Raw genomic sequence first — 25,236 nt, 5'->3', positions numbered from 1 at the left:
TAAAATAAGACCCAAGAGGTCGACAAGAACATGTTATGGTCATAAATTATAGTCGTTAAACAAAGGTAGTGGTTGGTAATTGGTATCCCTCACACTAGTCAGTTAGGAAAATAAATGACATTGATGTTTATGGTTTTTTCCTTTTTATTTATAAAAGAGAACAAAGAAAATATTACATTAAAAAATTTATAGTTTTTTTGTTCTCTATTATAAAATAAAAAAATAAAAAAAATTGTATCCTTAAACTAGTAAGTAACCTATGCGCATGTATGGGTGCTTTCCATACTTGATTACTTGTGAAATAACTATTGTTTAAACAACTCTACATTAAATTAAATTGAAATGAAATGAAAATGCATACAAAGGAAAAATACACAAGGTAAATTGTATGTTTAATATAAATGAAATTCATATTTATAAATTATTACAATATCATAAAAACGGGTCATTTTACATTTATTCAAAATTATTTAATTGAAAAATATATAATATCATACAAAATGTAAGTATCAAACTCTATGCAGTTAGATAGATAAGTTGCAGAAGTCTAATTACAAAATAATTGAAACCATACTAACATAGATAATATGGTATTTCTCAATTACCTATTTTAAAAATTAAAATATGGAAATATATAAACAAATATGGAAAATGAAATAGTTATACATAATAATTGAACTTCTAACAAAAAAAAATCATTTCTTTTTAGACATGCATTTTTGTTACAAATAACATGTATCACATGTAAAATTACGTCATAACTAAGTAATTTATTTGAATTCATTAAGGTGTGATTATACATTTATAATAATTAATGGACAACTAAAGATGATATAGAGTAATTCAAGAATTTAAAAATATTTATAAAATTATATAATTTTTAAAACTGATCTTTTTAATAATTTTGTTAATTTAAACTGTGAAATTATAAAATAATTCAATTATTGTACAACTATATTTATTTTATAACTATATTGCAAAAAAAATAAATTTTATTAATTTTATATATTTGGTTATTATTTAAACAAACATTATGATAATATTTAAAAAAATGCTAAATGATTTTTTAAATTTAAATATCAGATGATAAAAAAAAATTATTTTACAACTATATTGTAAATAAAAATAAAAGAAAAGAGTATTCAAGTTCTACAATTTTAGTTCTTTTACATATAAACTTTCTAAGTTTTAGTTTCATCACATTATTGATATTTTGTAAAATACTAATAGTTAAATTGTAGTAGTAGAATTAAAGTTTGAATTAACTTATCATTAATATAGGTTGTCCTTAACACATTTAATATGGTTATAGAATAATTACTATGTACAATATTATAAATTTTATATAAAAGTACTTATTTAGTTAACATCATATCAACCATAATAATAAAGTAAAAAAAATGTATATTATTAAGCATAAATTTTTAAAGACTATTGATATTTGATTTTGTGTTAAATTACAAAAGTTTGAGCTTAACTTTAGACATTTGAGTATGTTTTGTTTGAGAGATTTTTAAGATTAGTTAATTATATTTCTATTAAGAGTCACTAATAACAATAATTTGTTTTTATTTGTATTATCATCTAGTTGGTGCTAAATTATTCTAAAAAAAGTTTAAAACTAAAAATATGTCACTAAAAAACTTTAGTAGTCTCAACTTTTACATGTGACATAATATAGGGAAGTCTAATAACGTAAATTTTTTAGTTTATTCCACACACGCATATTATAAAATTTGTATAAAAGTAATTATTTGGCAAACATCATATCAACCATAATAGCAAAATACAAAAAAAAAAATGTATATTATTATGTATACATTTTTAAAGAGGATTGATATTTGATCTTGTAGTCATAGAACTAAAATTTAACCTCAACTTATCTTGAAGACATTTCTAAAGTTAGATTATAATATGTTTAATTGTTTCTATTCATAATGTCGTCTTGTTGGTGTTAAATTTACTAAAATAAGGTTTAAAAATATAAAAATTTAAAAACAAATTTTACTAAAAATCACTTCAATGATTCCAATTTTTACACGTGACATAATATAGATAAGTCTAATAATGTAAATTTGCTAGTATATTATATATATATATATATATATATATATATATATATATATATATATATATATGTGTGTGTGTGTGTGTGTGTGGTGTGCATAATATTATAAAACTTGTATTAATATAGGTCAATTTTAGACCTTTGAGTATCCATTAGTTGAGACATTTATAAAGTTAGTTTATGATATCGTCTAGTTGATGTTAAATTTTATTAAAAAAATGTTAAAGAACTAAAAAAGGAAAACAAATGTTACTAATAGAATTTGTGGAGAAAAGACACACATTAGAAGAGAGTTATATAGTGTGTATCAAAAACTCACACGTTTGTACAGTGAAAATAAAATAACTTATCAAACGAAGCAGTGGAGAATAGTCAAATGAAGCACTAGAGATTTTTATATTGGTTCGTCTGAACCACCAAGACTACATCCAGTTTTCAATCCAACCATATTGGGTTCCACTAACTTTCACAAAGTTACAAGTATTCTTTTATCAAGCCACTTTTGGCTTAAACCAATGTAATCTTTGACTTGTTTTTTCAAGCAATTATCCAAATATTCTTTGAATAACAAGTCTCTCCAAACTTAACACTAAGTATTCTTTCAACCAAGCCTTTACAGACTCAACACTAAGTATTCTTTTTTACAAGCCTTTCTAAACACTAAGTATTCTTTCACACAAGCCTTTCCAAACTCAACACTAAGTATTCTTTATCACAAGTCTTTACAAGTTCAACACTAAGTATTCTTTTACGCAAGTCTCTCCAAGCTCAAGCTTTACAATAAGGTAATGGATGATTATAGAATTATTTCATCTCTTCTAGATGTGACGTAATCAACAATGGAAGCACAAATCTACAAAGAAATATGTACAAGATTCACAATAAATGTTTCTTTGTAATTTCTCTGCTCTGTATATTTTTGTATGTTTCTCTATACAAAATTTTCTATGTGTATCACTTCTATCTTTTCTTTTCTATATGCATATGTCTTTGTCTTTGTTGTTTGAATACTTGATCCTTTTATAGTAGCTTTAAAGAAGATGACCATTACGGTAACTTTGAGTTGAACTCACAATTTGCTTCAAGAGTTGTTTCATTTGTCTTCTTTACTGATCTTAGATATTACTGTTGATGCATTAAATGCAAGTATTAAATGTATTTCAGCAAAGTGTGTATCTCTTATCTAATCTAACAGGCTACTTATCATCAGAGTAGTTGAAGTCGACATAAAAAAGTCTTTTATAGAGCCTTTTTCGTTATATATGGGATTTTGCTTTTTGCTTTAACAGATTTTGAGGGTTTTAAAACTTTTTTCTTGTTTGATCTGCTAAGGAATAAAACATTTAATGAAATTTAATGTTAGTCTCATTTGGAAGTATACGTTTAATGCATAGGGACAAACTGTATGCTTTGTCTAGTTTTTCTTAAAAAGAAAATCTTTCGTTTGTTATTATTAAAATTTGAGGGATCTAAAATCGTTTTTTGACTTAATAAGATTTTAGTAATCCAAGTTTTACGGGTGACATAAGATAGAGATGTCTAATAATATAAATTTGGTAGTTTATTCCACACACATATATATAGTAGATAAATAGTTTGATAATTCTATAAGCACTATCTCTTATTTGTTTTAGCTTAGTGAGACTTTATTTTTTTAGATGCATTATCTTCTAGTGATATTTTCTCATAAAACTATCATATTTTGAAAATCTCTTTGTAACGATTATATTTTAATTTTTTATTTGAGGAGAGATCCACTTACTTTGAGAGTAAGTTTATATTAACTTATTTCATTCAATACCTAATGTTTAACATCAAACTTTAATGATCTAACCATTAAATTAAAAATTCTTAATGCATAAAGTCTACAAAATTTTAAAAAATTTGAAAACTATTTGATATTTCATTTTATTAATTCAAATTTGAGAACTATTCTCTAAGCTCTAAAGCACATGCGTGAAATTTAAGAACATAAAAACTGATCAGCTCTTTTTAAAAATTAACATTTTCTTAAGCCTCTAGTTAAAACATATTAACTCGGTTGTCTCGAAGATCTCTTTTCTTATTTAATAAATATTACACTATTCTTTAATAAAGTATCATATTTATATTCTAAAATATATTACATAATTAAAATAAATATTAAATAATCCTTATTAATGAAAATAAAATATTAAAATTATTAATAAAATACTTATATTATCTGTTATGAAAAATAGGGTGTTACATGAATTGCATTACTTTTGACATTTATTAGAAGGACAATTTAGTATAATTATTATAGAACTAGTAAAATTTAATATAGATAATTAATTTTTTTAAAAAACAAAATATTTTTTATTTATAATAGAGAACAGAATGAGTATGACTAAGGATGATAACGGGATGAGACAAGAGCAAGTAGTAGTTTTTCATCACCTACCCTATTTAGTGCAGGTATGCATTTAGTGGATATCCATGAAATTTTTATATATCATTGGTTATTTATGAGTATCCATGGATATTTGAGAAAATGTAAAATTTTAAATAAAAGGTAAGAAATAAAATAAAACTTAAATTAAATAATTTTAAAAAATATTATATTAAAAAAGTAATTTTATAAAATATGTTTATACTAAAATAAATAATTATGACACATATATTTGATGTAAAAGTAAAATAAATTTAATTACTTTATATATAATTAAGATTATTTTTAATATTTTTGTCCAATTATTAAGTAAATATCTATTTAATTATTTATGTAAAATTCATAGTAGATTTGATGTGAGTAGGGATGGCAAATATACTCGTACCCGCAGGTAATACCCGAACTCGTCCCGATTTTGATGGGGAATACCCGGTTTGACCAGGTACGGGTACGGGTACGGATATGTACTTACCCGCCCCGTACCCGTACCCGTACCCATCCCCGTTCTCATTTTTAATTTAATACTCACTTTCAATTTAATTATATTAAAAAATTTAAATATTTTTTATGTGTGATTATTTATTATAATATGAGATAAAGAAATAACCTAATTATAATTATAATATAATAAAAAAAATTTAAAAATATTATTTTTTTTACAAAAAATAAAAAATAAAAAAATTGACGGTATGGGTACGGGTACGTGTATACCTGATACCTGACGGGGACGAGAATGAGGATGAAAATCTATACCCGACGAGTATGGGGACGGGGACGGAGATGGGTTTAACTCGCGGGGACGGGAACGACTATCATGAAACCCGTACCCGACCCTCCCCGTTGCCATCCCTAGATGTGAGGGTATGAGTTTTTTTATTTTATATCATCCCTAAATATGATACTTATTTTTTGAATTATTTTTTTTTCATGACACTTATTATGATATATAAAGAATATTTATTATTAATAATTTGGTAAGCATGGATAATAAAAAAATAGTTTTAAATAAATAATTTTAAATCTTTCTAGAACTATACTTCCTCTTAACTTAATCTACACTAATTAATAGAAAGAAAGAAAAACACTTCATATTTCCAATGTATTATCAAATAAAAAGAATATTCTAATTAACAATTCTTTATGAGTAGTTTTATAATGTAAAATAAACAATTGTTCACAAGTAACTAGTGGTTTTAAGAATTTGTAACAAATAAATAAGGGTTTAAATAGAAATAAAAAATAGTTATTAAAATTGTATTTATTGGATCAAACCCTTAACACTAAGTCAAAAGTTATAGTTAGTAGTTAAAACATAACTCTTTCTACTTTATTATAGAAGTCCAAGTGCTAACTTGACCCTCCTAGATCTCCACTACCGGAAAATTGATGTCAATTGACAAAAAAATCTTGCCCTCAACAATTACATGACCTTAGCTCTGATTCTAATTGTTGGGTCGAGTGTTTGTCATTAGGCCAAAAATTATAATTGTTAGTTAAATATAACTTTTTCTATTTAATGGTAACAATCCAAACATCATGTGTCGATTGCGACTTGACTCGACAAACAATCTCCCCCTCAACAATTACTCCCATTGGGAATTGAACACATGACCTTGGCTCTGATTCTAATTGTTGAATTGAGTGTTTACCATTAGACCAAAAGTTATAGTAGTTAGTTAGATATAACTTTTTCTATTTAACAGTAACAATCTAGACATCATTTGTCGATTGCAACTTAACGTACCTAGACTTCTATCACGAACAATTGATGTCACCACTAGTGGAAAAGAGACTTTTTATATCAACTATTTTAAGGTTTTTACATTAGAAAAACTTTCAATGTTAATGCAAGAGACGTAAATTTACGTCGGCGTTTAAGACCGACGTAAAAAAGTTGCAAAACCCAAAAAAAAATTACGCTGGAACGGCCCGTTCTGTAACCAAAACGGTCCGTTCTCCTTGCAGAACGGGCCATTCTCCTTGCAGAAGGGTGTTAGTGACGTTTCTATGTTGGAATCGATACTAAGAGTCGTGTCCCTGACTTGAACTGGTAGTCCATACTCTGCTCCTGTCTGCAGCCAAAGATAAACATTATGATACCATGCAATCTGGTGAATAAAGAAAATAGAAAAGCGAAAGGAGCGAAGAAGATAGGAAAGGAACCTTCGAATGTAGGAAAGGAGCGAAGAACGTAGGGAAGGAAATCGGAGCGCTCCCAACCGTGGGCTTACGAAGAATAAGAGGAGAGCAAAGCACCAATAGCGCGCAAAGTGCATGCGAAACGGGCACAAAGAAAAATAAGTGTGGAGAAATGGCCCAAATTGCAGTGCATTCATAAAAAACTCTTTTACGTTAGACTATATAGGGTCTGACGTAAATTCAACAATCTACGTCGGACGTAGCTGATGTCCGACGTAGATTGTTAAATTTACGTCGGACCTTATGTAGTCTAACGTAAAAAAGTTTGCATCATTTTCAAAAATGCTATCGCGTCGTTTTTACGTCGGATATGTTTTGGTCCAACGAGAAAATACAAACATAAAAAACCTGTTTTGCACTAGTGCACCCAACAAATAGTATCTCATTTATATAATAATATTTTTACAAATAATAAATAGGATTATTTCACACTTTTCACGTACTCTCCACTTTTACCTTCCTTTTTTTACCCTCAATAACCACACATAATCACTATTAATTATACAACACAACTAAGAGAAGGTTGTCATTCTCTTTTTTTAACACATGAAGTACCTTTTTTCAATTAGTAGATAATAAAAGAGACATCTTATTTCTATGTACATAATTTCTAGACCATTTTATCCTTATAACTCTTATATTATATCTCATTTTACTTTTTATAACTATTCAAAAATTGTTCAAACTGTTCATTATTAATCACCAACTATTATTCAATTTTAATTGTTTTTGTTTTGTTTTAAAATATACAGGGACATATAATGCAACTCTTAATAACTTTTGTTAGTGTTACTCTGTTTGATAATTCATAATCTACGTTAAATTTCATCCATCTAACTATTAAATTAAAAAATACAAAATAATTTTTTTATATCTATGTGATACTATTAATTTAATTTTACGTATATTTATGAAAAGAATATTATATATTAATTTAAACTTATATAACTTTATATATATATATATATATATATAATTTTACCTTTTATTATTTTAAGTTGTGCCATTAACAATAAAAACTATATCCAAATTCCAAACCTAATATAATATATTAAAGAATATTTCTCATTTGATGCAAGAAATAAATGGGTGAGCTCGTTATTGGGCGGTTGATTGGTGGGGGACACACGGACAGTTGGTGACCTTAAAAAGTTTGAAAGTCTAAAGGGCTCACCATATCAAACTTGTACATGCTAACATTTATAATGATGAACGTTTTTTTTTTCTTTCTTTCATGAGAAATAAGGAGCATTAAAATTTTTAAAAGTGTCAAACTGAATTAAGTTTAATGGATTTATTTGTATAATTTGATTTATAATGTAGATTAAATTCTAAAATTTCATTTTCAATTTAATTTAGTTCAACCAAATTTACTAAAACAAATTGACCATCAACCAACGTGGATTAGGCACATAACAAGTTGAGTTAACATGTTTGATTTTCTTTTTTAATTTTTTTTAATATTAATTTACCTTTTTTTTTTAATAATTTTTAATCTTTTATTCATTGGACTGAAATTGTTACTACTTGAAACCCAAACCATGTTATATGTATACTCTCCTTTAGGCCCATGCTATTCACACATTTTTTTTGCTCTTCACAGATCTTGCTTTGTTTTTTGGATTTTTATATTCTCAAAATATCCTTCTTTCCTCTCACCGTCACACTCACACCAGTTATATTTTGGTGGAATTTACAAAAATAGTTTTCATAATATATTATAGAAACTAATTTTTGCAGTGTAAAAATTTACATCATGAAAACTAATTTATGTAAAACATCATATTTGTAAAAAGGTTACAAAAATAAAGATGGATGGTGGTGCGAAAAGCAGCAAAAAGTTATAAAAAACATCTCCACCCCTTTGAACTTGAATCCATACATTGTGGCCCAAATTTCTGCACCTACTTTTATTCACTACGTGGGTTGCTGCCTCTTTTCAGCTCAAGAGACGAGTCTCATTTTTTTTTTCTTCTTCTTTTTATTTCATTTTCCTTCTTGCTAGATCAAATCACCAGCTCATAACCAGCCCAAAACATATGTAAGGTGGGTGATAGTCTTCTGTTGGGTTGGGCCGGATTGTTAGCCCAATTAGTACACCAACACCAATTTTAATCCAAAAATCACCAAACGGCAAACTCCGACTATTTTTTTTTTTAAATGGACAAACTTAATTCATTTCATTGACAATAATAGAAGTAATACAAGGTGGAATAAAATCAAAATAATGGGTATTAGCATATGATCTTGCTGCCTTGACTAAAGAATGGATAACATGATTTGCTTATTTCCTAATGAACCTAACCTTAAGGTTTTGGTGAGTGGCAAGTAGTGACTGACCCTTGTTAATGAGAAAACCATATTCAGAAAGGTAATGTGTAGAGCCATGTAGGTTAAGGTCATCAACAACTTGTTTATAATCAAGTTCTATGAAGAACTTCACGTAGTCAGATATTGCTAGCCAAGTAATGGCCTCTAGGAAAGCTATAGCCTCTGCATCATGTGAGGGAGGGGAGCCATAATACCAACTAGAGGTAACAACCTTGAACACGCCATATTCATCTCGTACACAGAAAGCAAAATCATACATGTTTGTGTCACAAAACCTTGCAGCATCAATATTGCATGTAAGGTGACCAAGTGGAGGCTTGACCCAATTTTGTGGAGAATGGTTTGGATGGTGGAGTGGGGGTTGTTTGAATATCACATGCCACTAACCATTCAGAAAGGCGTTGACATGCATAAAAAATTGTTGTTGTAGGAGTGGTGGTCACATTATTCCAAAGCTTGTCATTCCTCCTTCTCCATATGCACCATAACATAACTAACATATCAACTTTTTCAGCAACTAAATAGTCCAGAAGCTTGAATATTGTATCTATTATACCCTCTCCATGTTACACAATTTGTCGGATTTTGTACCAAAGGCTAGAAGCTGTAGAAGCTGTCCAAATCTCTTTTGCAATTGTGTACCTAAAGAATGTGTGTCATTCATTCTCTGAGTCTGAATTGTAGGAACCACAAAGCATGGTGCATGTGACAGCAAACTTTGACTATCAGATCTTTTTAGTAACTATGATATTATATAAAGTACCTATTCTAAAAAATAGTAATTAATTTTTCACAAATCTTAAACATATAAAAGATGAATATTCTCTATTTTAACATGACTTATTTCATATCTAAAATTAGAATTCAAACTTAATTAGAGAACACAATTCACTATTACTTATATCAACTAAGGTTAAACTTTTTTTTTTATCACACTTGATTAACTATCAATCACAGAAAATAGGCTTGCTACTTTTTCTTATTTATAAATTTTTTAAGTCTAATGTTGTAACATTAGTGGGGTAGTTTTTTTGCTACAAGAGGGATATCACTTTATTTTGTGCTCCCAAAGTGGTCACTTTGCTGGAGAAACAAAAGCTGGCTCCAACTGTATCTCAATTTCAAATTTAATTTATAATACTTTACCTTTTTCCAAGTGCCAATAACTTTGATAACACAAATATATGTTCTCTGATGACGTTAATTATCAATTGCCAATCTGCCCCCAGTGAGCAAATTTTAAATTCACGTACATGCATCAGTCCCTAATAGCAATAATGCACCAAAAGTTTTGTACATTCTGTGTAGTACGGCAGGCGCATATCGCTTCATTTTGAATGTTAGTATTAATAAAAGTTTAAGATTACAATCTTCAAAGTTCACTTAGTGGCCAACCTTTATTCACTAAATCTTTTCTGTTAACCACTCTTAATAGTTTATAGTGTACCACTTCATATCACATTCTCATTAATTAATTAATGTATCTCGATTGTATTCAAATATAAGTTTTTATGTCGATGAATTAACATAGTGATCAAACATTCTATAATTATATATTATAGAGATCATCTATTTAATAAATAATCTCGTATTTAGTTCTTATCATGTAAAATAAACCTTTTAAAATGACAATATAATGTACAATCAAAATACCATGATCATAATTAGTTGTTGATCCAATGAGATAAAAAATATGTAACAAGAAAAAAAAAACCCAAGTTTCTAGAATTTCTGACTAATGAAGGAATCATGCAACTTCCTTTATGAATAACCCTTTATTAAGCATAAAGTAATAGTATATGGAGTAAGTATATGAATAACCCTTTGCATTTGATACAATTATTAAGATGAAGACAAGTTATATTTATTTGATTATACATAGCATGCTTCTCACTCCGGTGAAGAGAGTTCTTCACCTTTTGTTGGTCAAGCTTTGTTTTTATCAAGTATTAGTGGAAAAAAGGCATTTATGCCTCTTAATATTTATTTTAAAAAAAAAGATAACATAGTAGATAGTTATTAAAAGAGAATGATAGTTATTAATTTTTTTTAATTTTAATTAAATGATATAATGGTTCAATAAATATAGAGATCTAAATTAATTACTAAATAAAATATTTACTTTATATATTATTATAAACTCGAGTCTACTGATCTTAATTTAGATTAATCAATATTTAAAATGTTTTCTAAATACGAAAGCCCTCACTTTCTTTTTTAAAAGAATTATTTGCCTTAACTATATATAATTATAAAAGCAGTCAGCATATATCAATTTTGCTATTTTTTTTAAAAGCAAAGTAAATTTCATAAAGGAAAATTTGAAATTTTACATAAGGAGTGGAGAAGGCCAACAAAGAATGTTAAACTGTTAGATACATAACCTTCAATGCAGCAAATAAAAAAAAAAATAACCTTTGCATTAATTTCTATAACATTTTTTTTTTATGTTTGTGAAAATAAAACGATCTCTTTTTATTTTATTAGTTGAAACTCATCTCTCTTATTTTATAATTTAGCTTTCACATACCATCTATTTTCATAATATTTGTTTATGTGCATCTGTCAAATATCAAAATAATTAAAAGAGTAATTATACAATATTTACAAAATTATGATTTTGTTTATATAAATTTTATATAAAAAAAACAACTTAAAAATAATTTCTTAAATAGAGACATCAAAAATAAGTAATTGTAACAAAGAGAAAAGTCATACACATTAAAAAAAAAAATATTTTTTACCTAGATAATTTTTTGGTTTTATTTATAATTTAACCAAAGTTAAATATAATTAATATTAATTAAGGGAGATCTTTATTTTTTATTAGAGAGGTGGTTTGTGTCATTTAGATAAATTTTAGGAGAAGTTAGTACAATTTCCCTTTCATTTTACTATTCCTAAATCTTTTTTATTTTTTGGTCTCCATTAATTATTCTTTCATTATTAATACTAATAGAGAAAAAAAGGTACTTTATGTCTCTTGATTGTTTTAAAATTAAAGATAAAACAAAAAAATAATAAAATAAATAGTTGTAAGTGATTATTTAGAGAAAATATAATTTTTTAATATTTAAAAGTATAATGATCTATTAAAAAGTATAAAGAAAAAATAATTATACACTTCAATTTTTTTGTTTATGGTGAGTAATATGGAAATACTCCATTGATAAGCCTTTTTGAGTAACTAAAATGAAAAGGTAAAAATGTCTTAACACTTAGGCTTACATCTGTCGCAAGTTTATTAATTTTTAATTAAAATCAGTAATATTATGACCCTGATCTGTTAGATACTTCACAGCCTTTTTGTTATCTCCCTTTCACTTTATTCTAGATTGCTGTTCTCCAAGTAAATATTTCCCGAACACCATCCTTCATAGTTCATACATAATATATTACTCTACCCTTTTTCTCTTTCGTACTTATAATAGTAAAAGTGAGGGATCCAAAAACGAAAACTTGGTAATTGAGCCAATGAAGAGAGCTAGTTGATCTTGTTGAAGCTTTTCTCCAAAGTCATAAAACCAAAAACATGAAACAAAAGTTTGCTAGTTAGGCCCTTAGATGATTTTCCATTATGTTTAAATCTCTTACAAAGATATGAGATCCTTGTGGGAACCTATACATGAAACATTGAAAATAAAAATAATATACATATAATCTAATGAATTAGGCTTAAGAGTCTAGCTAGCTCAACAACTTTGTACCACTTGTCATACTTACAAGTCAAATTGCTTCAATTGTGTTCCACATGTAATCATATAGAAGTATATTACATAACAACACCCGAAATTAAATGATAAGGTTTAAATTCAATATTACTAAATAACTTTTAATTTTAATCATTCATATATAGATTTCCCTTTTTTCCTTTTACTAATATAAGGGTAAACTAACGTGATACTAACAATGCCTCTTTTCAAAGTACAGATTCTAGTCAGATCCATGATTCTAGTGCTTTGTCTCCAAATCAATCAACCAGCGAAAGTTTGGTCATGGACAATGGTTTTGAAGGCTTTCTGAATGCATATGCAGATAATTTATTTTACTTCTTTTTGTGTGTGTTTTTTTTTTAATTTCTTTATTTCAATTAATTAAAATAAATTTGAAAAACAAAAAAAAATTAAATATAAAACCCAAAAACATAAAACTATAAAATAAAATATTAAATATATATTATAAAATATAATTAAAATATATTTTATTATTTAAAAAATATATTAATTAAAGGCGTTAGGGTCCGTACCGACATTGTGTCGCTATGGCTCATAACGCCATTCTTTTTTCTTTTTTTTTTAAATTTTTCTTGTTTTGGTCAATTTTTTTTTAATTTAATATATAAAAAAATAGAAAAAACTTTAAAAAAAATTATTATATTTTAAAATGGGGATTGAGCCCATAACAACTTTACGAAAATTGCTACATCCTATAGCGACTTCTACCGGCTTAAATTAAGCCGTTTACAATTACAAGAAAAAATTTACACGTGACACGTATATCGCTATGGACCATAGTAACACTATAGTAAACTATTTTAAAAGTGTAAATAATTTTAAAACAATCCTATTTATGTAAATAATTTTAAAAAATACCCCAAATTGATGATTCAGTTGGTGAACATAGCATGCCACAATTTCTTGATGCAGCCATCACCACCCAAAAATTCGCCTTAAATACCCCTGCTCACGTTTCCTATGCAGCCGATGTGGACCGTGGAGCCTTGGAAGAGTACCTAAACCAACACCAATATTCTCGATGCATGCAACTACTTTGTGGAAATAATAGAGAACTCCCATGTATGATTGATTCATATATTTTTTATATTATATTATATTATATTATATTATATTATATTATATATCGTATGTATATTTCTTCCTTTTTCTTATTAATATAAGAGTAAATTAATATTATAATTTTCATCTATCAAGTATTTTCTTATATAAATTTTAGAAAAGTAAAAAAATATTTTAAAATTAATTTTAATATATTTAAAAAAATGGGGGAAGCATATCTGTTCCCCTTCCATTCTTGTTATCAACGAAATTAATAAATATTTCATATAATAACATGATTACTAAATAAAATTATGAGTTAATAGAAAATAAAATATTTAAATATTGATATTTCTTTCTCTTTTTAATCAATAAAATGATTACAATAATAGCTAAGAAGATCAAATTCAAGCAAAGACAAATCTAGAGGGAGCATGGGTTTGCTTCATAGTAACAAGATAACAATTCAACAAGCAACCAGGCCAACAGAACACACTTACCTCTAACATGGTTAAATGACCTATTATTAGTGGGTCTTAGTTATTACTTTTCCTTAAACCTCCATGTGGATGGAGTAGATTATTTTACTATTTTATTTTCATAGGCAAAGTTGCTTAAATCACTATTTGCATTCCCTTCGAACACATGAATGATGAATGAAATTTTCTTCTTATTTACTTAGAACTTTCTCGCATTAGTTAAATTAGTAGCCATAATCTATCAAATTGGTGCTTTCATTAAGCTACTATGCCTCCTAAAAACACCACCAAAGATCAAATTCCCAAGGATTTGGATGGTACACTACACCTGATCAATGAAAATCTTAGTGCCTTCTCTACTTAGTATATATTAGTATATGTAGAATATATTTTAGTATAATCTTAATGATAAACTTTCAACAAATATATAGAGTTATGAAGTTTTAATAAGTTTTTGTTACTCGTAAATTTTAATTATTTCATAACATCATTTGATGTTGATTATTTAAATAATTATAAAAGAAAAAAAATGACCTCCCCTTCGTTTTGTTTATAGATTTCTCTACAAACTTAAGTTCTGTTGAATCTATTTTAACCCTTATTACTATATTAATCCTAATGACATTTCCTTCTCGTTCCAATGAAAAAGATGGATTATATTTATAAAAGTTACAAGTAATAAATGCGATTTTAATAAAAGAGAAATGGAGAGATCGATCAATACATGAAAAACTAATGTACACGTGAATATAATACAAGAGACCAAATGAATTGTTGTTAATTAATACTTTAAAAGGCTTTAAATATCAGAGCCAGCCTAGCTAGATAGCTATATGCATACTAACACATTCAAAATTGTAAAGAAAGAACAAAGAGCAAGAAACCATGCATAGTTTAAGCTTAAAAAATGGTTGCTCTTAAACGTGGCCAACATAGGGACAATGTAAGCAAATGTTGGATTCTTGGTGCATGCCATGTGGAGGGTTACGAGTTACAAGGTGACAGCGTCTTAGGGAGAAGTAGCCATTGTTGTTAGCAGTGAATCTTTTTTGTGAAGATGCATCCAATTCTTTAAGTTTCCAATGCCACACCATTCGGCAACTTTTTAATATCATATTATATAATCATCATATAAATCGCTTTCTCTAAGATTGCCCCCAACCAAATCCTGCAAAATGGAACACTAGGCCAATTTAATATATAACACCTGTGTGATCTTTGTTATGCTCCTACCATTCTAAAACAGATTCTGTTTGCTTCACTCTATAACTATTCCTACTAGACCTTAATTAATGAGTTAACTCACTGAACCATTAGTAATCAAAATCAAATTTCTTAACAACTTTGAAAGAGGCTAGGAAAAGGAAATTACTAAGCTGAAATTAAGAAGTTTCCACTTGAAAATACTTTTTTCATTTTAAATTATTTATCATTTTTATAATCTTAATTTATTCATAATATTTATCATTTTTAAAATTAAGAAAGTAATTTTTTTTCTAGTAGTATATTTATTTTTTATTATCTGATTTAAATACTTAATTAAACAATTAAAAAGGAAAAAACAAAACATCAACTAGATGTTTTGAAATAAATTATCACTGAACATATGAATAAACTGATAGTACATAATTATTTTAACTTAATTAATAATTTCATATTCTCCACCCAAAAAAAACAAAAAAAAAACAGTTTCGTATTCGAGTTAATTATTAAGATATACAAATGTGTTAATTATGTAAAGGAAAATTTTTGTCTGTGTTTCAATTATGTGAAAACGTTGCCCCAATAATTGGAAGCAACCAATAATTAATGGCATGGCTACCTCGTGGCAATATCCTGCTGCTCCACGCACAGTATTACAGCTCACTCTCTATCTAAATCTTCACTCAAATTGAGAAACCCTAATCTTATAATCAAGAAAATTTAAATGATTGGAAGAAACAAAAAAAATTGTGAGTGCAATTTCTCAATGGCATTAGGACACGTGTCTTTCTCATTGTGGTTTCGTAGTTTATATATACTGCCCAAAATTGCACCCTATCTTGGTCATGAAATGTACCCCAAATTTTGATACACCAAAAGCTACAACAAGAAGTTAATTATCATTTAACAACACCATGAGGTCACCATCAGCCATCCTCAGGAGCCTCTCCTTGCGGCGGATTCAGCCAGCGGCGGTGGCGCCGCTGCCGGCCACCACCCAATTCAGCCGCGAACTCACGGCGGAGCTCAACACCCTTCTAGCCACTAGTGGTGAACATGGCATGCCACAATTTCTTGATGCAGCCATCACCACCCAAAAAATCGCCTTAAATACCCTTGCTCACGTTTCCTACGCAGCCGATGTGGACCGTGGTGCCTTGGAAGAGTACCTAGAAACCAACACCGATATTCTCGATGCATGCAACTACTTTGTGGAAATGATAGAGGGCACGAAGAAGCACTACGTGGACTCATTGAGAAACGTTGCACGCTTTGTTGAGAGCAATGCAACATCACGTGCGTTGGAGCAATTGGAGTCATGTGAAAAGAGATTCAAAGCAGTGGGAAAGCTTGGTTTGAGAAGAACAATGTTGAGGCAAAAGCTGGTGCATGACACCGAGTTCAGCGAGATTGTGTGTGGATCCAAGGCCATGACCTTGTTCTGCTGCATGTTTCTTGAACATGCTTTGTCTTTTGATTGTTCCAAAGGTGGGTTTCCCATGATGAAGTGTCAGTGTCACCCCATGAGTTGTTCATGGTTGAGGCTTATGCATGAGTTGGCAGAGAGAAGTGGTGAGAAGAAAAGAGGGTGTTTGGTGATGCAAACAGTGAGTGCAGCAAGGGAATTGAAAGAAGAGATTAAGAATAAGAGGGGAAAAGAGATGGTTGGATCTTGTGTTGAGAGAGTGAGGAGTTGCTGCATGGAATTGGAGTGTGGACTTGATTTTGTTGAGGGGAAAGTGAGATATTTGTATAAAAGTTTGATTGATGTTAGAATGGCTTTGCTGGGGATTCTATCCCAGGCTTAGAATTTTTGGATCTGATTAATGTAGTTATAGCAAGTTTGATTAGAAATTGAGTATAGGTGATTATGTATGATGCCATTTTCTGGCAGTCACGGATGTATAGATTTGATCTGAGACATATATTATTGACAAAAACATTGACCTCTTTTTCATCATTAAGTTTATGGCTATTGTTAGTTTCTAGTTTGTAATTTTGAGTTATTCTCATTTGTTTGGTCGTGTTATTTGTGCTAGTTTTGGACATGATGGTAGCTGATGCTAAGTCTATATTTTTGCCAAGTTTAAAAAGTTGAGCGTGAGCCAAATGATTTTCATTTGAAGATGAAGATCCGCCGCTAACACCTTTTAGACTTTTACGATCCACTATACTTATTTGGTAAATTTGGATTTTTTTATAGAAAAAAAAGCATGTACTAGCATAAATTATGACAGTGTCAATTAATACTCCTGTGAAAGAGAGCTGAACTCGCATCGTGGGAATCAGAAGCATATAGTGGAAAGCACTAATCCTGTAATTATCTATTGTGAGAGGTTATTATATGGATGCTTGATATCAGTTCTTATTTTATTCACTATTGGAGTGCGATGACGTGTAGAATTGGTTTTTATAGTGAGAATTCACAAATATCAAGTTCTTATACCTGAAAAGAAAAAAAGTGAGTCTTTTGTGGAATCTACTAAAGTCAATTAAAAACTCAAGTTAAGTTTTCTTTTTGATGCAAAATATAGAAAAATTCTATTTCTGAGATGCTCAACACATGTTTATTTACAACCAACATATTATCCCAGTTGATCGGAGAGAAAGTGAAAGAAAACTGAAAAGTTGACTTCTAGAGGCAAACTTTATTTTAAAAAAAATCTCTTTCTCTTCATCTTAAATTTCATTTTTTTTCTCCTGCCTCGCTTGCCTTTATCTTAGCCGTACATAGTTAAATGTATCTCTTAATTCATTATATTAAAATTGGTATGCAAAAACCTACATGGAGTCCAATATTTTTACGCACGCGTTTTTTTGTTTTTTTCTGTGTTGTTCTTATCATTTGATTCAAATGACTTAAAATCAGACAAGAATAATCCTAAACCCAACTACAGGATTAATATAAAGAAATGAGAAAGAATGATACTGATTAAAATGGAATATAATGAAAGAAAAACTTATTTGGATATATTACGATGAAATGGAACGAAGTTCTCATTTCTCTCATATCAGGGGGAAAAAATTAAAAGCACATAAAAGAATAAGATTGAGTAGGTCCTACTAATTTCTATTATATTTCGTCGTCACTTAAAAAGAAAGTAAGAAAGTTATAATTATCAATTTATTATTGAATTAAAAGCAGAAGTTGATATGATAATAAGGCTACAAGTAAACCCAATATGCAAGAAGAGGCCCAAACCAACAATAGTGTTGATTAATTTGTATCTGTGAAGCCGAATCTCTGTACTAGGAAACTATTACAATTTACACCTTTCGCTGAAGATGTATGTCTCATCTTCACTGTGTTTTTTTTAACGTAAATTACACTCTTCTTTAACAATATGTGCGTTTTAATGGAACCGACTTTTTGCTATAAATTTTTCCTTCTTTTATGACTCTTACATTAGCAGTAATCAGATTCAAATCCTTATTATCAAGTTGAAATATAAAGCTAGCAAAAATCTGAAATTAATATTAGAACTGTTTAAAATTATATTTCACTTTTAAAAATCCCAATATCAATAGTATTTAACAATTAGTTGCCTTGCCTATGAGTATTACAACAAAAGATGTAGGGTACTGAAATATTGTCACAATAAATATTCCTCATCGTAAAGTGGTTCATTTACGCTAAAAGTATAACATCTTATTTTCTGAAGGAGGATAATGTCATTTTCAAAATTAAATAGAATAATACAATTTAAACATCTTGGAGTGAAAATGAGTACAGTTTATCATTTTTTTTCCTCTAATTCATCATCCTCATTCATGGTTTCCCTTAGACCGAGGCTTTCTGTTCCAGGCTGCATGTGCACATATAATTACGATAATTGAGTTTCATGAAAACAATGAGTGATCTTATTTGAATCCTACGTGTAGTTTGATGTTATGATCTCTCTTTGAATTTGTTACTGCAATTTTTCTAGCCAAACATGAGCCCTGTTAGGAACCAAGTCTCACACGAGAGATTACGTGCATGTTTGTTTTAGCATTTCATAATATATTTTCACGTCAATTCTGTCCGGAATGTGAAAGTTAAAACTACTTGTTTTTGATTTGACATGAAAAATCACGTTATTAACACCGAATCAAACACACTATATGAATCAGCAGAGGCAAAGGGCATTTGAAATTTCCTAGCCCGTGCACTGTCATAATGATAAACTAGAATTCAGAACACAAGAAATTCCTGTAAAAAAACAAGAAACATTTAAGTAGCCTGTAAACTACATTATCCTCACACAACTAATCCAATCTCAGTAGCACACTAGCATAGCTTCTACTTTTGAATAAAACCTTTTCTATCCAAGGAAAGTACAAAATTTGACTCACGGTTCTAATCACTCCCAAGCTGACAATTATATGAATGCTGATTCTTTTGTAGGAGGATGGATCTCTTATTCTCTGAATCTCGGCTCCTGTTTTTCTCTTGACTCCAAGAAAGGGCATCTAGGTATCACTCTAGCAGATGACAGAGGATTCAGTATGCTGAATCTCTGAAACATACCAGGACATACAAAGGAAAATCCTTGAAAAAAATTCATGGCAAGATGTCTTTAAAGCATGGTAAAACTTAACAATGCTGACTGACAAGTAAGAAATACATCTAGGAATTTCCTAATCCATGTAGGATTCAAATTATACAATTACTACCTTAACAGAAGTATATAAATTACCTAAAAAGAATTCTTACAAATATAAAATTATCAAACACCAAAGAGTAAATCCGCTGAAGATGCAAATTACATCCTATTGGAACTCCAAAGAAAGTTGACAATATCACTAAATCGTCATCAAAACTGTCTTTGGATGTATAAAATACAAATATCCATTTCGACTGGGAACCAGATTTGCGTTACCTTACATGATTGAGAGACTATCTACTTTCTGTGGAGAATTAAATAAATACCAGTATATCCTTATGTGGTTGTTTACTCGAAACAAAAATAATATAGCAAAATTAAATCTTGGTAACACTTCCAAAGTTTATCCACAAAAATAAATTTGTAAAGTAATCTGCCACAAATCTAGCTAAGGGCAGAATACTAAGCTTGGAACTAACAATATCTGTAGGTGCCACCATCTAAAGCTAATCAGAGAATACATCAAGACGCAGAATCAATACAAAGTGAATTGTCTTTATCTAACCTTTTTTTTTTTTTTTTTCCTTCTATTTGTTACAAAAGGAGTAGAAGCACACCAAGAAGGATATTAGCAAAAGGAATTTTATGGTGAATAACAAGACTCAGTCAATCCAAAGTGAATAGTCTTATCTATCTTTTTCTTCTTTCTTTCTGTTTTTTTGTTTAAAAAGGGAGTGGAAGCAGGAACAAGAGGGATATTGGAAGAAATTGTAAAAAAGGGTCTTAAAGTGAATAATATTCGTGATAATTTGGTTTTAAATCGAGCCTAAAGATATTCTGTAATTCATGTACCCAACCTCACCTAGTGATAATAAGATAATTAGATAAAGGCTATCATTCTTTGTTGTTAAAAAGATCCTTAGACTAACTCATGTATGAGAATTACTAGCACCCAATCAGGACAACAAAATTTGCCATCACATCTAAGTCTAACATAAATAATTCATTAATTCTAGACTTAAATATATTTTTTGTCCTTATAAATATACCAAATTTTGCTTTTATCTCTTCGAATCTGTAAAACTCAGACCTTACACGGATTATTACAATAAAAAATTGGGCAAAATGAAAATTCAGTAATTCACACCAAGAAAAAAGAGACAAGTTTAACACTCATAAATGTGTGAATTCGGTAATAGCCTACATAAAGAGTAAAGCCAGCACAATGGCAAAAGAACATGAATTTAGCAAAAATGTTATCATGCCCACAACAATGTTACTCAATATTAAGCCTCGAACATGAATTAATTGCCAACTCCTAAACCTCAATTTTTTCCAAGCATATAATATCAATTTCAACCCCACCTCCAAAAAACCGTTAGGGTAGGCCTAGCTGTGGTAAGTTAAAATGGTATACAAGACATCTTAAATTAGAACCTTGTTCCTGTTGTGTAATTTTGCCTACCAATGAAGAAAAAACCCACCTCCCAAAAGAAAAGTTCAAAATACTAACCTTGATGACAAATACAATCCTGAATCGTTATTTTCCCCACGTCCCACTACATTCCACTCCCTCCTTCTAAACCACACCATCAACCCTTGCACCATTTTCATTCCCACCATTCTCTTCATAAAACTTCTTCAACTTATAACCCATTGGCAAACCCCTTTGATTCATCTCCTCCAAAATGGACAGCGCCACCTTACCCATCTTCAAATTCACAAGCTTGCTAGCCAAACACCCAAGAAGCTCAGCATCCAACTTTTCATCCTTCCCAACAAAACTCCTGACATACCTCACCGCAAGCTCGTGGCTTTTCATCTTCAAAAGCGCCCCAATAACACTCATGTGCGTTGAGTACAACATGGGAACCCCATCATCCACCATCCTCCTCACCACCATCATAGCCCCCTCCACCTTCCCCGCCCTACACGCGCCCACCACCAGCGCGTCGAACGTACGCGCGTCCTCCCCCATACCCTCCTCCTCCATCCTCCTCAAAACTCCGACCGCCGCCTCCAAATCGCCGGCGAAGCAGTGCGCCATGAGAAAAAAGTTGTGGGCCGTCAAGTCCAGGCCCACTCCAAGCCCAGCCATGTGATCCACCACGCGCCGCGCGTGGCCCATCGATTTTTCCCTAGTGAGGAGGTTGAGGACGGGGTAGAAGGTGCACACGGTGGGGGCGCAGACTCCGTCACGCGCCAAGGAATCTATCACGCGCAGCGCGTCGTCGACGCGTCGGAGCTTGCAGAGGCGCGTGACGAGGGAATCGAGCGCGTTGCGGCGCGTGATTCCTTCATTGAGGTGGGAGAACGTGGCGGTGATGTTGTCGATGAGGGAGGTGGAGAAGGTGGTGGCGGTGATGAAGCTGAAGGTTCGCTTCGTGTTGAAGAAGCCGTCTTGGATGCGCTTGTTGAGGACGTCGCGGAGCGCGTGGAAGTCGCCGGAGCTGCCGGCGTCGGCGACGAGGTCGTCGTAGTAGGCGACGGTGGGGTCGTCCGGGAAGGGCTTCACGGCGAGGGTTGTCGCGAAACGGCGAAGCGTGGAGAGGGAATTAAGGGTTAGGTTTGGGGTTTTGCGGAGAAACGACATCGTTGTAGTTGTCGTTTTTAATTGAAGGGTGTGGTGAAGTTGTCATTTACACTAGTGAAGATGTGAATATATTTTAGTTGAATATTGTATATTTATTGGGAGTCGTAGATATTAAAATTCTTAATAATATAATTTATAATAAATAAATATTTTTAAGTATATAAATTATATTATAACTAATATTTTAATCTATTTATTATATATAATTAAAATTTATAATAAATTATATTTAAATTTAATATGCATAATATTTTAAAATATATAAATTATATTTTATATTTATAATAAATAATTTGTACTGTAAAGAAAATTATTTTTATTTATTTATATTTTATTTTAAAATATTCATATTAAATTCATAAATAATTAGAATAAATAAAAAATTAAATTAAATAAAAAAATTTAAGAAAATTATTAAAAATATTATCATTAAAGAAATGTCCATAAAAATCCTTTTATAAATATTTGTGTTTAATATATAAAAATTGATTAAATTTTTAATAAGTAGATATTATTTTAACATATAAATTATGTGTTTAGAATTGTGATGAATAATTTATATTAAGATATAAGGTAATTATTAATTGATAAAATTAATTTAAAAAAAGGATAAAATAAAAGATTAAAAGAGAAAAAAAAATACATGTGTTTTTGTTAAAAAGAATTTGTAAAATATTCTTAAGAATAATGTCAAAACATTTTTATTTAATATAAGTATTTTTAGAAATTTTTAAACAAATATGTCTAAAATATAATAATCAAGAGAAAAATGTAATCTATCATATATATAATGTGTGTAATTTTTAGTTATCTATTCAAAAATGATTTTTTTATATCATAACTAATTTCATTAAGATCTTTTACGATATGTTTGACTTTAATTTTTATTTTTCAATAAAATCGACATATTCTTCCTCAAAAGTATTTTGATCAAATACTTTGTTTTAAAGAAACTTTATTTTGTCTTTGTTCTCCAATCTATAAATTTCATGGAGGGAAAATAATCTTATTATACTCATGTGTCCTAAAATATTAGATTTAAGAGTCTACATTTTAATATAAAAAAAGGATGTTAACTTTGTCTTATAGAAAATATTAATGAAACATATTGTTTAAAGTTATGTCTTAAAGTCATTCATGTTGTTAGGATTTTGAAATAAACACAGGCTTCTGAAATTATGGAAGACAATTATTGTTATATATTCTATTATCTTTCTTAAAGCTCAACATAAAAGAATGTTATTATATACACACAATTCTTGTAGCACGGGATGATCAACATTCAACTTGAATTACCTCGTTTATGTTCAACATATATACATTTTTGCATTTTAAGATGTATATATGACATGGTGGGGAGCATACTTGTTCCTACTTTTTTTTGTGAAAAAATATTTATGACCAAGTATATAATAATTTCTATATTCACAAAGAACATTGAAAGAAAAAAAAAATATCTCTATAGAGTGTGAATTAATCGACAATCATGGTTCTTAAAAGTTATTATGTGATATAAATAATAGAAACATAACTATTATATTAAATAATTGAAAGAAAGACTAGATTTATTTGCACTAATATAACTATTATATTAAATAATTGAAAGAAAGACTAGATTTATTTGCACTAATATAAGGATATCCTTTATCAAATAAAAGATATATGAAGCGATGTTAACAATTTTCTATTTATCACATTTTTCAAGAGACAAATATTGATATTTTAGTTGAAATTCACTAGGGTGATAAGAGACTAATAAAATAAAAGCTCTATAATGTTCTTATGTTGTTAGGACATGACTTGGTCAATACATCCTAAATTCCTTTTATTTCCTTTTTAAGTTTTCATTTATATAAAAAAGAAACTTAAACTCTAATTCTCTCTATTAAAATAACACTTATTATGTATTTTATATAAATAAGCTATTTATTAATAAAAATATATATTTTTTAAGAATGTTAAGAAATATTAACCTCATCATTGTATTACTCAAATTATTATTTATTCCTAAAAAATTAAAAATATATATCTCAAAAGAAACCTTTCTAATTTAATTGCGAAATGAGAAAGATATTAAACTTTGCAAAATTTATTTTGTTCTATATTATATTTTATTTCTCTGAATATTGAATACTACCTTATTTATTATTATTATTATTATTATTATTATTTATTCTAATATAAAAAGAAAAGAACGAGAGAATACTAAATATTATCTAGTTCCAACAAATATGTATATATATATATATATATATATGAATTAATCATCCATACACTGTCAGTGTTAAGTTTTTTACATCAGTAACCAATCAAATTTTTTAAATTATTTTATTTTATTTTTATTTTATTAAATAAGCAACTAACATGACATTATTAAAAAATATGATTGGTTGTCAATGTAAAAAAACTTTACACTAACAGTATATAAGTAATTAACTATATATATATATATATATATATATATATATAAAGAAAAAATACTATGTATAAAAGTATAATTCGGCAAGATTTCGGTTTTGAATCATGTACCACACTATTACAAGAGTGTTAAGCAGTAAGGAGTAACTAAATTCAAAATAAATAAATAAACAA

General features: G+C 28.9%; 2 protein-coding genes across 4 annotated transcripts; one reads left to right on the top strand and one right to left on the bottom strand.

Annotated features, from left to right (window-relative positions):
* The first annotated feature begins 15,702 nt into the window (after positions 1-15,702).
* LOC145957558 (uncharacterized) lies at positions 15,703-17,422 on the top strand. The gene has a single exon (XM_083073874.1). The coding sequence runs from the start codon at positions 16,380-16,382 to the stop codon at positions 17,271-17,273; it is 894 nt and encodes a 297-aa protein (XP_082930000.1). The 5' UTR covers positions 15,703-16,379; the 3' UTR covers positions 17,274-17,422.
* Positions 17,423-19,570: 2,148 nt separating this feature from the next.
* Positions 19,571-22,701, bottom strand: LOC109818510 (pentatricopeptide repeat-containing protein At2g40240, mitochondrial). 3 transcript variants are annotated; one of them, XM_083073872.1, is made up of 2 exons: positions 19,801-22,701; positions 19,571-19,657 (listed from the first exon to the last, which is right to left on the bottom strand). In XM_083073872.1, exon 1 carries the CDS (start codon positions 22,642-22,644, stop codon positions 21,631-21,633), a length of 1,014 nt encoding a protein of 337 aa, XP_082929998.1. In that variant the 5' UTR covers positions 22,645-22,701; the 3' UTR covers positions 19,571-19,657; positions 19,801-21,630. The 3 variants fall into 3 exon arrangements, with proteins under 3 accessions (XP_082929998.1, XP_020239584.1, XP_020239586.1); XM_020383995.3 differs by having other exon boundaries at positions 19,571-19,964; positions 21,565-22,701; XM_020383997.3 differs by having other exon boundaries at positions 19,571-19,929; positions 21,565-22,701.
* Positions 22,702-25,236: the final 2,535 nt, after the last annotated feature.

This window comes from Cajanus cajan, chromosome 1, assembly GCF_000230855.2.
Source record: "Cajanus cajan strain Asha chromosome 1, NIPB_CcT2T_4, whole genome shotgun sequence".
NCBI lineage: Eukaryota > Viridiplantae > Streptophyta > Magnoliopsida > Fabales > Fabaceae > Cajanus > Cajanus cajan.
The sequence above is the reverse complement of the archived record's forward strand: the minus strand, read 5'-3'. Positions and strand labels throughout refer to the sequence as shown.

Coding starts and splice junctions, on each gene's coding strand:
- LOC145957558 (XM_083073874.1), top strand. CDS start 16,380: ATGAGGTCACCATCAGCCATCCTCAGGAGCCTCTCCTTGCGGCGGATT.
- LOC109818510 (XM_083073872.1), bottom strand. CDS start 22,644: ATGTCGTTTCTCCGCAAAACCCCAAACCTAACCCTTAATTCCCTCTCC.